The 17,062-nt window shown below is 35.5% G+C and overlaps 1 protein-coding gene across 6 annotated transcripts in view; it reads right to left on the bottom strand.

Annotated features, from left to right (window-relative positions):
• DMXL1 (Dmx like 1) overlaps nt 1–17,062 on the bottom strand; it is a 79,494-nt gene that overhangs the window by 7,565 nt on the left and 54,867 nt on the right. For 4 of the 6 annotated variants that reach the window (XM_071802602.1, XM_071802606.1, XM_071802603.1 and 1 more), the window contains 11 exons: nt 14,155–14,318; nt 13,168–13,307; nt 12,756–12,841; nt 10,740–10,941; nt 9,373–9,490; nt 8,038–8,100; nt 6,006–6,092; nt 5,241–5,362; nt 4,983–5,124; nt 703–753; nt 365–425 (listed from right to left, as the gene is read on the bottom strand). In XM_071802602.1, the coding sequence (XP_071658703.1) occupies nt 365–425; nt 703–753; nt 4,983–5,124; nt 5,241–5,362; nt 6,006–6,092; nt 8,038–8,100; nt 9,373–9,490; nt 10,740–10,941; nt 12,756–12,841; nt 13,168–13,307; nt 14,155–14,318 (1,236 nt within the window). The remainder of the gene's footprint in view (nt 1–364; nt 426–702; nt 754–4,982; nt 5,125–5,240; nt 5,363–6,005; nt 6,093–8,037; nt 8,101–9,372; nt 9,491–10,739; nt 10,942–12,755; nt 12,842–13,167; nt 13,308–14,154; nt 14,319–17,062) is intronic. The other 2 variants (XM_071802605.1, XM_065860136.2) reach the window with 1 other exon arrangement.

Raw genomic sequence — 17,062 nt, 5'->3', positions numbered from 1 at the left:
GGTCTGCAAACCTTATTGAACGCTACTAAGTCATTAAATAATTAATAATTGTGTTTAGATGGTACTGAAATATGAAGCTATTTACTTGGAGATAATAACGTATCTTTTTCTTACCATCTTTCATCCAAGTCAGAAATAAAACAGAAATACAGCACTTTTTGTATCACTGTTTCTAAAGACTATTTTATATCACCCAGTATTTTTTAAATGAAAAAATAGTTTCAGTAAAATAGGGCTTATAAACAACTTTTCAAACATATAATAAATTGCTGTCATAGTACAGAATAGCAGCATACTAAGAAACAGAGGCAATAAGTAGATATATTCTTTAGATAACTTCCTTTTTTTAATAAACTGAACTTACAATATGGCAATGTTGGATGAGAAGCCATTCTTCTGACATTATTAATAGCCTTCTTAAGCATCTGTTCAATATACAAAAAAATAGGAAAGAATCAAACAATACAACTCAACAAAAAACTTATTAAACTAGAACAATTAGTGACCGCAGAGAGTCATTTCCTATCAAAATTCCTACTGAAAGCAATCACTAGGCTTAGAAATTCACATAGAGGTCAGTTTCTTCCAAGACTACTGTAGATGTTAACACTTTTGCAGCTTTATACATGTAGGTAATTAACAACTTTTTGCTTCAGAGTTTTATGGATCCAAATACAAACATTCCTTAGACTGCAGTCTTACCTCTTTTCTTGCCAATTCCTTTCTGATTCCATTAAATTTATTGGAAAATTCCTGAATATAGTAAGATAAGCAAGAGAGAGGCAGAAGCATGTAAAGAAAGAGGTAAACAAACTTTAACAGAAGTAAAAAATAGGAAGGAATATATTTATTTTCAAGTCTAGTTAATTTATTGTCATTGATTGAGAAGTGATTATTTGTGGCCATCCAGAATAAGCAATATACCTAGCAATGGGTAAATAATAATAATAAAAAAATCCTCAAATGCATTTCTAATTTTGCAAATACAGATCCAATTGATTTTCAGTAGCACTTCTGTTCCAGATTTTGCTTGGAGTAAGTTACAGTATCAAAAATGCTTTTTCTTAGTTGATTAATCCCTAACTGAAGAGTTCAACACATGAAGAAGACTGGAGACATCACACAATTAAGATAAGGCCTCAATCTAATTGAATCCTAAATCCAACCCACAATAACACAATTGCAAAGAAACGGTAGGGATTTTTCAACAAAGTGCAGCTGCATATTACTTTCATGTCTCTTCCCTTCTTTTCTTTCCATTAACATATGTGAAAGTTAAGTTTTCCTTTTTTTACTTCCTGTTAGTTCCCCTGAAAACTATCTGGCTGCTTTGAAGACTCTCTCCGCTCAGAAATTTTTTTAATTAGGTGTGTTCATCCACAGATTATTTACCAGAACATTTGAGAGCAAAGAGGGCCTAAGTTTATATCTGCACCAGGTGTTAACTTCAAATGATAACAAATGAAAGTTTGTTGCCAGAGCACTCACTTTCAGTGCTGACCACTTACTATACATCAGTAGCAAGCTGGCACAGAACTACTTTCATACAATCTTTTAGGTTGGAAGAGAACTTTTGGATCATCAAAAATCCAGCTGTGACTTTCAACTGCTTTAATTTTGATCAGCATTTTGCCACTGCTTTGTCACCAAAACAGCAGATAGCAAACGCAGTATTTTAAGCACACTATTCTCACCTGGCCTCCAATCATATCAAGGTGGGAGGTGGAAGAACATAGGAAGCAAGTAAAATTTGTAATTCATATTACTAAATATGATCCAAAGAGTTGAAACAAAGTGTTATTCAAATTTTCAGTTTGCAAACAAAAAGGAGGAAAAACAGTTGGATGGGAAATCTATTTTCTTGCTAAAATTCCCTGGGGTTTGGATTAGGGGAGTAATTGCAATTCTCTTGACTACATTTTGGAAGCAGATTTAGATCTCTCAATTCTCAAAGCTTTACTATTTGTCAAAAAGAAAGCCTTATGACCCTTGGTTACCCAAGTGGATTTCAAAATACTTTACTGAAGATAAAAAATAAGATTTTCTCAAATACTTCTTTTCCTTTTTTTCTGTAAGTACTTTAAATGACAAGGAAAAAAAACCTGAAAGTTTTGGTAAAATATTTGTGAAAAAAACAATTTAGACACTATAAGATTTAAGACAACAGAGAAGGATATTCTTCAAACATCAGTGCATACATCAATCAGTAAATAAATGCAATACTTTGCTCTCTAAAGTTACCATTTCTCTATGTGTAAGTGAAAGAAGAATTATTCATGGTCATTCTATTTCTTCACCAAAATGGAGGGTTGCGTTGAGTTTTATAACCACTAACTTGCAGCCAGAAGTCAATGGAAATCATAGGCTTTCATTCAACAGATAAGCATGCATCATCATCTTCTGACCCCTACTGGATTACACTTTGGAAAAATGCACGCTTACAGAAATGAAATAACTTTGAAATAACTGATGGGAAGAACACTGATTGGTTTGTTGGAGAGCTGGGTGCTTTAGGCCTAAGATACAGTAAGAATGAAGAATAAAAATGCTTAAAATCTGCACCACCAGTTATTAAACTGGTGAATATTGGTATTACTCATACTGGTTTGGAAGACAAGCTGTTGAACATTACCTGAGTTTCAAAGCTGACAGTATGTACTATCTAACTCAGAGCTCTCTTAGAAACACCTCCTGTAAGAACTGTGTAAACACACAGTATAAAGGACCTGGTGGTGAGCCTCATTACTTACCTTTCATGAACTGCATATCAGGGAACACTGAAGAAAATTAACAACAACAAAAAAACCCAACTTTGAGCTGATAAAATGTTGTCAGCTGACCAAGTATCATACGTTCAACAGCTTCCCTTACTGACAGAAGTGAATCAGAGACAATAACACTGAAAAGCCAGTAATAGTAAAGAACAGTGGACTATATCTACCAAATGGGCTGCAAATGATGGAAAAGCCAAGATGGAAGCAAGGATCAAAAGTAGTATCCAAAGGAAAAAAGTGACAAATAGTAGCAACAGAAAGGTTTTGGGTGAAGCCGAGTTTCCTCCAGTAACACTATATTCTCTCAAGAATCCCTATATCTTCCTTCATTTACTTTATCCTTCATTCAGTACCTTTGTCTCCCCTACCTCATGGGCAAGTGTCATTGCATGCTGTGGTTGGTTCTCAACCACAGTTAAATAGTATGCCAAACAAAATTTAGGTCCAAAGTTTAACAGCAAATGCATTCAACACAAGCATAGCCATATATCTTAAGGTAAGAAAGTTTTACTACATATAAAATAGAAAGTAATGTAAAAAGAGTCTACATTAATAGATCATGTAATTGTTGAGAAAGACACAAAACACAAATTCTATACATAGATAGTGAGAAGAGAAAGTGGCAAAGTAATTCGAACTATACTTGCAGAAGAGACCTGATTGCGATATCAGAGCTGCAAAACTGGCAACTAGGATCAGTAGTTCCTAAATAGAAGGGAGAAGTATAGGTACTGGCATCATAGCCACTTCTATGTGTGGATAACATTTTCATTCTTATAACACTCATCTCTTATCTGCTTCTCCTAATCATCAAATATTTTCAAAAATCAACTACAATATAGATTAACATATGATATTCTCATTCTGCTGCCACTTATGGACTTGATTTCAGCTGTTAAATGCCACAAAGCGCAGCCAAGTCACAAGACTTAATGCATTCCGTTATCCGTGAAAACTCCATACCTATGCGCCGACAGGCTGAGACACAAGTATCTTGTATGACAATTTCAGCCCAGATAAGTCACTCCAAATAAGCATCTCCCACTTAACATATCAGCTTTATTAGAGAGCATATATGCTGCATAGGAACTAAAGTAAGTATGTCAATGGCCAGACAAGAATTATCATTTGATCCAAATTAAGTCTGAGCTAACAGCTTTTTGCTCAGGGCCAAGCTTCACTCCAGACACAGAAGCTATTTCTAAAAATAAGAGCTACCCTTATGCAGGTGTCACCTATATGATCAGAAGGACCAATTTGCTCATGTGGACGCAGTCACACTTTATGGGGTGTCCCTCACTCTAGTGTATTTCAGAAATGCCACACAGCAAAACTGATTATCTCCTCTAAAACATGATCATAAGTGAGATATTTAATAATGCTACTAAGCAGAGCTATGGCAAACTGTGCAGCACTTCAAAGAAGACAGAGCTGACAACAGCTTTTGGAGATAAACGGTTATACATCAGTGCGATGTATAGTTCCAACTATGCATGATATTTGTTGCTGGTAGTATTTCTGCAGTATTGCTTTCCTCATTTTTCTTATGAAACCAAGCATCTCTTTTTTCCATCCCCACATTTAAGTTGCTCTGTTTCTAGAGTTTCATTTGAAGCCTCTGTCCTGTCTATAAAATTCATTTGCTGTCTTTTCTATAATAAAGGCTCATACTAATATGCAGTGCACTACAATGGTATTATACATTGTGCTAGAGCAAAGTTGGTATTTACTTTTAAATAAAAGCTGGAATGGTCTGGAACTCAAAACAAAACTTAAGATTATGCTTCAAATAAAAGATAGCTCTGTATTTCACACAAATATTTCTACCCAATCTTTATGAATTTCTACTCTGAAATCTCTTGAATATATCCTATTTAGATACAACATTTGTTTTTAAGTCATTCAAGAACAATTTAAGCTGCAACTCCTTACCTGAACCCTGATTTGTTATTTTTCAACAATGTATCTGAACTATAGAAAGCATATATGGTTTGAACAAAACTTTGTTTGCTTAGCTGGTCTATCTTAAGTTCTGTGCAGTATTTTTACCTGTTAATTGAACAATAATAAAAACCCAGCTTGCCTTGATTACAAAGAAAAACTACATTTAATTATACAGTAATTGTAAAATATAAGTAGTAATACTGAACAGACAGAAGAAGAGAAGTAAAAAGAGTACATACGGCTAATCTCTTACAAGTGACTTACCACAGATGCACCCCTGCCAGTTTGTGTACTACCAAGCCAAGGCATATTGATAGGTGTGCCGGGATTACTATGAGTATAAGGAGTGGTTCCCTGAACATTTACCAGATCATCACGAGCATGTATAACTAAGAAATCATCGACCCTATAAATGAAACAACATTATAAGTTAGACTCCAAACAAAAAACATTAAATACTGTGCTTTGTTACACTGATTTATACATAGTCAAGCTGTGATATTGGAAACATAGAAAGTATACCCTTTATTTTCTATTTCCACATCATCATCAACCCAGGTATAGATTTGTGTAGCTAAAATCGCAGAAACATCTAATTCTTGAATGTCGTGACTTGATGCTATTGCAATGCAGTTCCGATTTGCCTGAAAAAAAAAATAACACACACAAAGGCAGATATAAAAGAAAAACTCAAAAAGGTCTTTTTAAAAACTTTATCTGATTATGGTACAGTTGTTTACAAACCCATACATTTAATTTACAAAACCCAAATACTAATGCCTACAAATCTAGATACTTAAACTGTCTAAACTTGATGTTTCCCTTTTAAAAGTTAATTTGCATCTGGGATAGCATCACACACCTCTCTCAAGCAGCTCTAGCTTCTCCTTGCTTTCCTCAGATGCTTAACAGAAGACAACTACACTACACTGCTTGCAACCAAGCTTCCCCACCTCCACTTCTTAAGGCTTAAGTAGTTAAACAGGAGAAGAAAAGATTACTTCCTGGTTGTCTTTGACAGAGAAGGAAAAATACACCTACACAAAAGCTTGAAGTGGAAAGCAACTCTCCCTTCCCTCAATCTATTGCACAACAGAAAAGAAAAAAAAAAAAGACCATTTGTAGGACAACTGTTTAATTATGAAAAGATAATTATGAAGTGTTTTAGAGAATGGAGCACTAAGAGTTTATGCTGTAGCAGGATCACTGACAAAGGATATCTCACCCATTCACTATGGGACTACCATCTTTGATCAGGTGGAAGTACAATACCTCCTTTATACTCACCTTATTGACTGCAAAAGCAGTAATGATGTCAGACTCTTTATGGATTATTCTTGCCTTGCCTCCTGGGTATCCCAAATCTGTTTCTACCTGTATGCAGAAAGTAAAGCATATTTTAATGCAAACTTCTATGCAGGAGCACTTTTTACTGGAAGTAGAGACCAGACACTAGATCATAGGAATTTCATATATTTTTTCTCAATTCTAAGAAAATATGAAAAATATAACGTGCAAGAATTATGGTAAATGTGTGTCAGGTGCAATACTCTAGCTTCCCACTGCCACGATGGGATTACCACAGCACCACAGAAAACAATCTGGCACAGAAGTCACAGTACTGTGTTCATTCTCCAGTTTTTCAGGGAGGCTGAAAACCAGCAAGCTTACATCCACACTTGGGGGTATTGATAATAAAAAACTGAGTCTTTATGTTTTTTTTCTTAAAAAGATTACTAAGTCATTTCATACTTTTAGCAAACACTTTTTGCAACTGAAACTAATGAAATAGTCCAAAAAAGCGTGCAGACAAGACCTCTGTCAGGAAAACAAATCTGAATTTTGCAACTTATCTATTAACCATTCTTTACCACTAAATAAATCTGGAATCCTGCACATACCAGTACCACGAACAATTTACTATCACTTTTTCCCCTTGCCCTCTCTTAATATGACATAATTATGTATTTGTATCTCGTCTACATTTTATGTTTTAGAAATCCATGCAGGTATATGTCAGCACACAATAAAATTCTAAACTGCATCTCTACCAGCACTGTACTACGCCTGTTCAAAAATAAAGACCTCAGCATTGCAAGTAGTAAAACTGAAAGATTACAGACTCCAGTCTGTTGTACTTACAAAATAATTTTACAGTGGAAAAAAAGGCATTGCCAAACAAATGGTGACATAAAAATTCAAACCTGAATTACAAATGTAAAATCATGTATTTTCTTCAAAACACAAAGAATTATTCCAGAACTACCATTTCCCAGCCCTTCCCTTCAATTTCTTAATTCTCTGGTCTTCAAAAGATCAAAGGATATTTGAGCCAAAAAACAGTAACATGGTGCCGTCAAAGAAGTGCAAACAGTATGTTTCAGAGTCTGAAAAAAATGCCTGTAGCTGTTATACACCATGAAGAAGAATACCTTTAAGATGAAAACAAAATTGATCCTCCAGGATTCTGATGTATGTAAACCTGCACGAAACTGCAGTGACAACAGATACAAAAACATGATCTGTGTTGTGTAGTGAGCAAACCCTAAGACATTTTTCCCCAGTCGGTTCCAGTTACCTACTTAATAATACTGCTCATTTTTCCCCAGTCGGTTCCAGTTACCTACTTAATAATACTGCTCATTTTTCCCCAGTCGGTTCCAGTTACCTACTTAATAATACTGCTTTATCACATAATTAATAACAAGGTAGCCCAAGGACATCAGAGTGTTCTCATTTCTGTCTTCCCACTAGTTCCGTAAAAGAAAGCCTGAAGAATGCAGTATTTGTTTGCATTTCTAGGAATAGTATTAACTTTTCAGTCTCTCATACTAATCTTTAAAGTGAGTTCCTATAAAGTTGTTACATGGGTTCATTGTCATCTTAAAACTAAGACTCAGTGAAAATTTTTGGTAGTAAACTAGATCATGCTAACAAACTGCTGTAATTTCAGTTAACCACCTTCACTTGTAGGTGACTATTCTAGCCACCTCATTCTGGTAAAAGCTCATGTTCTCGTAGTACTGTTGAACTTTTGTCATGTGGGCAAATGTGAACCTCAGCTCTTCACTTGGCATAGCTCTGGACTTCAATAATACATATTGTTTTTACCTACTTGTTTAATCCAGCTTTCTAACATATGTTTAGTTTCAGATAGGCTCTATAACAAGACTAGTTTAACTCAAATTCCTGCAAATCTGAATTTAAGTTTACTTGCTTATGTCAAAGATTTCTTTTAAGGGAGATCAGCACAATTTCAAAAAGTAAATATTTCATAATAATGCAAGATCTAATTAACTTGAGCATTACTAGTGTGTACCTTATTGATGATGGGCTCCTCCACCACAGAATTTTTCATGGTTTCATTGTGCTCCTCTAATGACTTCACCAAGCAAAGAACCACCACAGAAAAAAGAACAGAGATAGACATAACACACAAGGTTTACAGGAAATCCTTAATTTCTTGTTTACCCCAATGCAGAACAACTGAAACACAACAGTATGTTTACACACACACATGTATTTTATGTGGTAACCGTAATTATTAAATTCAAAAGTCTATATGGAGTACTGAAGACACTGATGTACCTATTCCATACTGCAACAGCATCTTGTTCATCCAAAAAGTAAATTTAAAAAAAAAAAAAACACAAAAACAAAAACCACGTTATCTCCACTCACATTTTACCTGTAATAAGAGGATACAAACTGAAGACAACACACCCATGCTGTGCAAGGCTGTCAATGATCCTACTTGGAAACACATGAAGCATGTCTACAATATTCCAAAATACCTTCCATACAGCACAGCAACATTGCTGCATTAACGTAACACATCAGAGAACATGTATCTTCAAAGGATATCACAAAAGAAAAATTCCTTTTGACTGCAGTCTGTAGTGAATACAATTAGCCACAAATACTCAAGCTAATATTCTAGTCATGACAGGACAAAGATTAGCTCATACAGAACTCTTCACTGCCATCGTTTTTACTAGTTATGAATACCCTTCTCCATTTGTCCTGATGTGCTTCTTTCTCCTATGTTTTTGCTACTCTTCAATTTTTTTTATCATACAAGTGATTCTTTTGAATTATAGGGAATAGGGTAAGAAACAAAAGCAACAATTAAAGAGGGAGAAAAAACAAAACTCCACCGCAGAACCACAACTTTTAACTGTATCCAGAACCTGGAATCCAGCTAGCCACTAGGTTAAGTTATCACGGTCAGAAATGTTAAGTGTTCTATGGCCATTTGTCTTATTAAAATTGAATCATAACATGACAGAAACCAGTGAATAAGCCCAGGATGGCTACAGTATCAAAAAACTTGAACTTTTAGCACTTCAATTAGGTTACTGGTTTTAACCTTTGAAATTTTAAAGTTTGTAATTCTTCTGAGGCAGCTCTTACACTGACTGTAAGGCTGACTGTAGCTAAATGGTGTTAGTTGTCAACTTACAAAGACTGACTATTTTTGTTTTGAATGACAAAATTGCCAAAGATTTTTAATATTAAATACTGTAGATTTAGAGTCATAGCCAAGTGTATTATCCACTCATGCTCTAGAAAGTAAACAAGCCAGACAAATAAGTTAAGTAAAAGCTCACAGATAGACCTGCAACATTTTATGCATTTTATATACCACACCAACCTCATTTAGGCATCGCTTCTTTGTAAAAATATTTCTGATAAAGGTTTCCTGGACTTCTTCCTGCTTAACCAAGTACTGCCACAGTCTCTTCACAGATAGTGCAATATGACTGTTAGATCTACAAAATAAAGTTAAAACAAATATCTACATCATGCTCACACTTACAAGTGACTACAATACCTTACATTCTAAGAAAATCATAGTCAGAAGAAACACAGAGGCAAAACTACAGCTCTATAAACACTGTACTAGATTTATTTGGAAGCATCCTGATACCATCTTCCTGACAAACCTACATGTGAGAGAAGGTGCAAAAGGAAGAAGGAAGAGAACATACAGCATTTTCACCTCAGATCTTGGGACACGTGAAAAAAATCTCTTTAAGACATTACACAACAATAAGGTCATCATACAGATTATTTATTTGTCCACCTCATTCTTTACAACATGGATAATTTCTGTTTATTGCTATGAGTGCTTCTATCCCACGGACAATGAATGAGTAACACTTCCTGCTAGGAACACATCATCAACTGTGTAACATCTCTGAAACAACCATGACTTTTCAGTAACAAAATTGGAAGGATTGTACAATTGGATCAGACTTCAATATTTATGCTTATCCCTAGAAACCATATGCTCATGAAAAACTTGTAAAAGACAAACATAGCTGCTTATGGCAGGCCAAAAACCATCAAACACTGAATCACTTTAAAACATGATTTGGAAGTAATGCCAGACAGCAGATACATGTTAATCTCTTCCTTTTTAATAAACTCAAGATACTGAAATTAAGTGTGACAAACATGAGGTATTTTACAAAAAAAAGACAGGTTCTCTTGATTCTGCAACCACAGATGATAGACTAAAAAAGCAGAAATCTATTTAAAAAGTGACAATTCAAGAAACTGTGCACACTTTTCTGGCTGAACATGCAATTATGTGGAGTCACAACCATGCAATTATCATAAATATTAAATATTTTTTCTCTGATTTTAGGAAAAGATACTGATAAGAAAGTGGGGCAATTATTTAATTCATTGTCACTCATCCTTAATTATTTCTCAGGGAAAATTTGTTATTCTTTATTTTAATGTCAACCATAGTTTTTCTACAGACACACTCTAAATTAGTACGCTAAGCTTCAATAAAAGAGCTTAAAAAAACCGATTCTGTTTCCTGATCTTGCTTTGGACCAGAGATGCATTAATTCTAATGTGAACTCACAATTTCACAGTGGATTCAAGCAAATCTAGAAACTTGCATTACATAGTTATCGAAATTATGGTGTATCATATGCACTAACAACATAATGCTTAATGTGCATCAAAGATATGACAGTAGGTGCTTATAGAAATCAGACTCACCTGAACGGAGTGTTTGTAGGCTCAAGTAAAGTTTTATGGCGAAGCAATGCTGGACCAGCAGCTAGAGCATCTTCAGAAGCATGAACTGAAATATAATGCTGAGGTGGACCCCCATATAGCACAAGACGTCGGAGGAGAACTTGCTCCCAGCGCTGTAGTGTTTTCAGAACTGCATGGCATATTGGGGAGCTAACTGGAAGCTCTAGAAAGACAAGTGAACAATAATTAAAAAACCTTACTTCTCCATTACAATATTGACAAAGATAATTCCACAGCTGAAAGTTGAAGTATATTTCAAGTATCTCCAGAAGTAAGTTTTATTTGAACCTTACCTTGGTATTTACAAGTATAAAAAGGTGAACTGATTTGTGCTATCACTAGAGGAACAGACCTCTCCAACTCTGACAGAAATTAAGTATCATGGAACAGATCCTACCTGGAAGCTATGTCAAGGCATTTGGATGACAGGCAGGTGACAAGGGAAAGCCAACACACCTTCACAAAAGGCAAATGTTGACTGACTGATAAGGTGGCATTCTATAACAGACTGACTGCTGTGGTGTGCAAGGGAAGAGCAACTGCTGTCCTCTACTTCTGACATCTGTAAGGCCTTTGACATGGTCTCAGATAACATCTTTACCTCTAAATTGGAGATACGGATCTGATGGATGCAATGTCCAGTGAATAAGGAACCGGAGGAAATGACTGCATTCAAAGAGTTGCAGTCAAAACCTCCATGTCCAATAGGAGATCAGTAATAAGCAGTGTCTCTCAAGGGTCCGTATTGGGATTGGTACTGTCTGTTATCTTTGATAATGACACAGACAGTGGCAGTGAGCACGTTCTCAGCAAGTCTGCAGATCACACCAAGCTCAGTGGTGCAGCTGATTCGCTAGAGGGATGGAATGCCACCCAGAGGGACCTTGACAGGCTTGAGGACCAGGCCCATTTGAATGTCATGCAGTTCAGCAAGGCTGAGCACAATGTCCTGCACCTGTGTTGGGGCAATCACCAGTATCAATACAGGCTGCGGGATGATGGGATTGAGAGCAGCCTGGTGGAGGAGGCCTTGGGGGTACCAGTGGATGAAAAATTGGAGATGACCTGGCAATGCGCACATGCACCCCAAAAAGCCAGCTGCATCAAAAGAAGCATGGCAAGCAGGTTAAAGGAGGTGACTCTGCCCCTCTGCTCTGGTGAGACCCCCTCTGGAGTACTGTGTTCAGCTCTGGGGTGACCAGTACAAGACAGACACAGAGCTGTTACAGCAGGTCCAGATGAAGCCACAAAAAATGATCAGAGGGCTGGAACACCTCTTCCACTAGGACGAGCTGAGAGAGCTGGGGTTGTTCAGTCTGCAGAAGAGGAACTCCAAGGGAAGCTTATTCCAGCCCTTAAATACTTGAAGGGAACTTACAAAAGAGATGGAGAAAATCTTTCTACCAGAGTCCGCTGTGACGGGACAAGAAATAATGGTTTTAAAGAGAGCAGAACAGGGTGCCCAGAGAGGTTGTAGATGCTTGATGCCTGAAGTGTTCAAGGTCAGACTGGATGGGGCTTTGAGCAACCTGGTCTAGTGAAACATATCCCTGCCCATGACAGGGGGTTGAACTATATGATCTTTAAAGGTCCCTTCCAACTCAAACCATTCTATGATTTCTATAAAACAAAGAGTAGGAAAGATGTAACTTTAATTACAAAACAACTATGGGGTTTCCACCAAGGAACTAGTATTGTAAACATTCTTCTACAACTAAGAGGCAAAGAAAAAACCAAGTATGCAGACTTCTGCTAGCCACTGAGCATTCCTTCTCACACACTCATCTTACCCACCCACCATGTTATTTCATAAATACACTAGTATGATCCACTGTAGCAGAATAATTATTGCCAGATCATGGAAAAATTATAACTTTTCAACAACAAAAAAAATAAAGCTACAACATAGATACTATTCAACACGCTGATTTTAAGTATGGTTGTTAAGAATGAAAAGACGACTCTGCTGCTTATTACCTGAAAGATCATGTCCAGCCAATGGGTAGAAAATCTTCAAATTGTGAAGTACCAGCTGAACCATTGCCAATCTCATCAGTGACCAACTAATAAGAAAGCACTATGAGTGAGTAAATGAGTAATTTACTAATAAGAAAATAAAATTCTAATTTATTCACAATTAGGATTTAAATTTAGAGCTTTAATTTGGCATTATAAACTGCTGAACTATAAACAATATTTTAGAATATTATATATACTTTGAATTCCAAAGTCACTATACCATTACTAAAATAATCATTGTGAAAAATTAACTATTAAGTCTAGGTAATACACTGTCATGAAGTATCAAGTAATTGGTGTATTTTATCAAAATGACAGAAATGCAAGAGTAGCAATTGCAGAACATCTTGCATTCTAAAGAGTTACATACCTGTATGAATTTGAATTAGAATGCTCTTGATTGTGTGAATTTGATGCAAACACATTTCCATCAATATCTTCATCATCTTCATCACTTTCCTGACTCTCTTCTGAATCATATTCCACTCTACTTTGCGATGGAAGAAGAGGCTAAAAATTTACACAATATTCCTTAAGTATCTTCAAGCCAACATCTACTTTTAAATAGTTGTTTAAAAGTGCAACATTATAGTATTTAATGCTTTTTATTAAAAAGCAGGCATACCACCTTACATAATTAAGTAACATCTGGAGTTTGTACCTTAGGAAAAGGGTAACTGTCCATAAGCCTTGCATAATTTAACACCTTCACTATCTTTCAAAGGCTCAGAGGACTAAAGAACAAGAAAATCCTAACCTCTGCCAACAGCGTTCAGTGACAAGCCCACCATCAGTGCCCCACCGTATTATTCAGTATTTGCACTTTCTGGTTTGTGCTTGCTCCCAAAATACCGTTTACATTTATTTTGCTGATAGGGTTAATATTTGTTGTAGAAATGTACCACACAAATCCACCTTGTTGTATAATTATGTAACTTTCTACAAAGAAAGATCTGCTACAGCAGACTTGACACAAAGCAAGCTAATTTGACTTCTAGTAAGCATACAAGCTCATTTCTCTCATTTGAAATAGAAGATAAAAAGCTTTTCACGTTTCCTTTTTCATCTAAACAGCTGATCCATAATTACCTATATATTTGCACTCCGCAACTGTAAAAAGCAACGTTTGTTCACACCAATATCTGAAAACTAACTAATTTCAGAAGAACAGTACTTAAGAAAGCTGTTTCAAAAATATCTATAGGTAGCATTTTAGAAAAAGCTAAATATGAGTAATAAAAACAGGCAACTTTTATCACACATCTAAATTTATACCTGTAATAAAGGCTAAGAAGAAAAAAATTACCATTCCAGAAGTTAGAGAGGATAGTTAACTGTCATAATTGCAAAAAATTACCTTTGCAATAAAATAATCCCAGATGCTAAGCTCAGGGGGAATAAATCTTTCTTTGGAAGATGGAGATTCTTGATCTACCAAAGGCAATGCAGGCGACTGAGAACTCTCTTTTGAAGAGGTTTTTGATGAAAGCCTATAACGTTTTTGCTGTTTCTCTCCATCATCTACGGAGGAAGAAAACACAGTATGTTGCTCTAAATTATCTGCTCCACCTCCCTACTGCTTTTAATAAACGGACTTGTAATAGAATGTATCTTCCTCATTGTAAGTTTTCAGAATTTTATCTTAATATTTCTGTGGCAAATAAACATAGAGAATGTTAATGGTCCAATACGTAAAAATAATACATAACTAGAATTCCAGATGGGGAAAACCCCCCATTACAAATAGCATAAAATAGTAGAGTACACCCCTAACTGCATCAGAAGCTTTCTTCCTGCAATCAAGATGACAAATATTGTTGCTCAAGCAAAAGCACTGCAAAACTTAAATAAGTACTAATGAATACTGACTATGCTTGGTTTTTAAGATAATCTAAGCGTCTTGTCTTTCAGAATATATAGTGCAAATACCTAAGCTTGCATTTGTACTCCAAGTATCAACTCCGCCTTTGCTTCCAGACAAGGTCTATACTTTCTTCTAAACAGAACAATTCTGATAAATCCATTTGTCCTGACCCTATATTTCTCCAGCAAATATATCCCATTTTAACTAATACAATCCAATATATCCATTACCAAACAGGAAAGGACTTATTATTTGTAATAATATCCTATTCTAAGTCCTAGGACTTGAGGGGCTCCCTCACTTCTCCCAACATGATTTTTTTCAGCATAACAAGTGTCTACAAGAGATTTATTTGAATTTTATTCTTGATGATTACAGTACTCTAGGAAACAGCTTATCCAAAGTATCAGAAATATCTTAATACAGTTACATCAAAATGAATGAACAAGCTAGCCTTGTTTCAGATCCCTTATTTCTTGTTGAGAAGTATCAACTTCACAAACACGGAAAAAGTAATGGCTTACTTAAAAAGAGGCTCACATCACCATCTGATAATATGAAATCATTCTGGTTCTTGGTAGATGAATTCTATTCCAATGCAGCCTGTTAGCAGAGGAGCAATGACACCAACTGTCACTGTCCCTGACCAATAAGTTAATGTTCTGTCTCTCCAGAACACTTCTGAAGTGGTGGGGATGGGGAAATCACGTTTAGAGATTTGACACAACATGGTGGCCTTCACTGTCCTTACATTAAGAGACAAAATGGATTTGAATCTATTTCCTACGTGATTGTAAAATTCATTTTTATTGCCAAGTAAATAGATTTAATACATGAAGATTAGTTTTTAGGGAGCAGATTTTTTTAAACTGCCTTCTGAAGTCCCCAGAACTTTCAACATCTATTTAACTAAACACTGAAAAAAACATAAAATCACTTTTTTCTTAAGCATTTCAAAATCTCTCTTTTCCAGTTCATGTTTGAAGACTATGACATCACCCAAAAGAATCACAGAATACACTTCAGTCCCACCCCACCCCACAGCAGTCTTCTTTTTTGTTAAAAAAAAAAAAAAAACCACAAACAAAAAAGAAAAACCAAACAGGTGGGGAAGAAGAATATAGAAAAAACTTCTCAGTTTTTTTATTTAGTTGAGTGCTTTTTTGTTTGTTTTGCATTGAGCAATAATGAAACCAGGTAGCTAATCATAAAAGATCTCATGTAAATACCTCTTAACTAAGGGGAATACATGTTGCCTCATAATTTGAGTCTTTGGTTGACACAAGAGCAGTAGCAAACAGGCTCCAAGAAAGCAAATTTACAGGCTAAAAGAGCTTATCTGCAGATTAGACATCTCTGTCACTGAGTTAATGCATCAGCCTCTTGGGCCAGAGGAGTTGCAAGGATGAACAAATATGAACATCACAAATGCAAATAGGTGCCTTATTGTTTTATCTTTCCTTATTCCCTTCAGCTACCAAGGGCCCACAAAACTAACTTACAGGGGAACTTCTGAAATAGCTTTCTCCTGTTAATAATACTGGAGATGGTACAAAAAGAGCCAGCAGCCTGATGAACGTCTGGAGTGAACTACTAGTAAGAAGTACTTCCTATACCCTTATTTTTTTGGTTTACATGTTTTAGCCACAGGAGACTTTTGAGTCTTGACAGATCCTTGAAAGACTATTTCCTTCAAAACTCCTATGGGTAATCCAATCACTTGAAAACAGAAGGTCCAACACTCTGGGCAAAACAAAAACAGCGCTTACTTAAGAACACTTATATTCCACATAAAAGCTTTACATGCTCGTAACACAAACTGAGCCAACTGTAAACCCTGAGGGAGGTTAACATGGAAGTTGATTTAAAAAACAAACAAACCAAAATACAACTTTGGGGTTTTTTATACCTCACAACTTTTTTTTTTTTTTTAATGAGCAAATTATCTACATTCACAGTGGCTGATGGAATAATTTCACAATTTCTGGTTATTTCTGGACCAGAAAAAAATTACATTTTTCCAAGCATTTTCAAAAATATTTTTGACCACATATGAAGACAAGCATTACCACTACAAGCAGCTGAACTATAAAATAATTAACATATACAATCTAATAAAAGCTGAAGACAGCATCTTATCTTTCATCTTGAAACCAGGATATTTTAACAATCTGTATTACACTACTATACTGTAACATCTCTTCTATTTTCCTGTTGGGGATATTATTGGAAATCCACTTACCTGTAATTAAAAGTCACAAATATAAAAACTGCAGTACAATGCATTTTCATTTCATTATGTAAAGCTCATCAGCTAAGAAAGAGCATGCACATGCATAACTCTTAATGAATTTTTTAGCAATTGCATAAAAAAAAACTTCACTAGGCATAAAAATAAGGA

Source organism: Patagioenas fasciata, chromosome Z (assembly GCF_037038585.1).
Source record: "Patagioenas fasciata isolate bPatFas1 chromosome Z, bPatFas1.hap1, whole genome shotgun sequence".
Lineage (NCBI taxonomy): Eukaryota > Metazoa > Chordata > Aves > Columbiformes > Columbidae > Patagioenas > Patagioenas fasciata.
The sequence above is the reverse complement of the archived record's forward strand: the minus strand, read 5'-3'. Positions and strand labels throughout refer to the sequence as shown.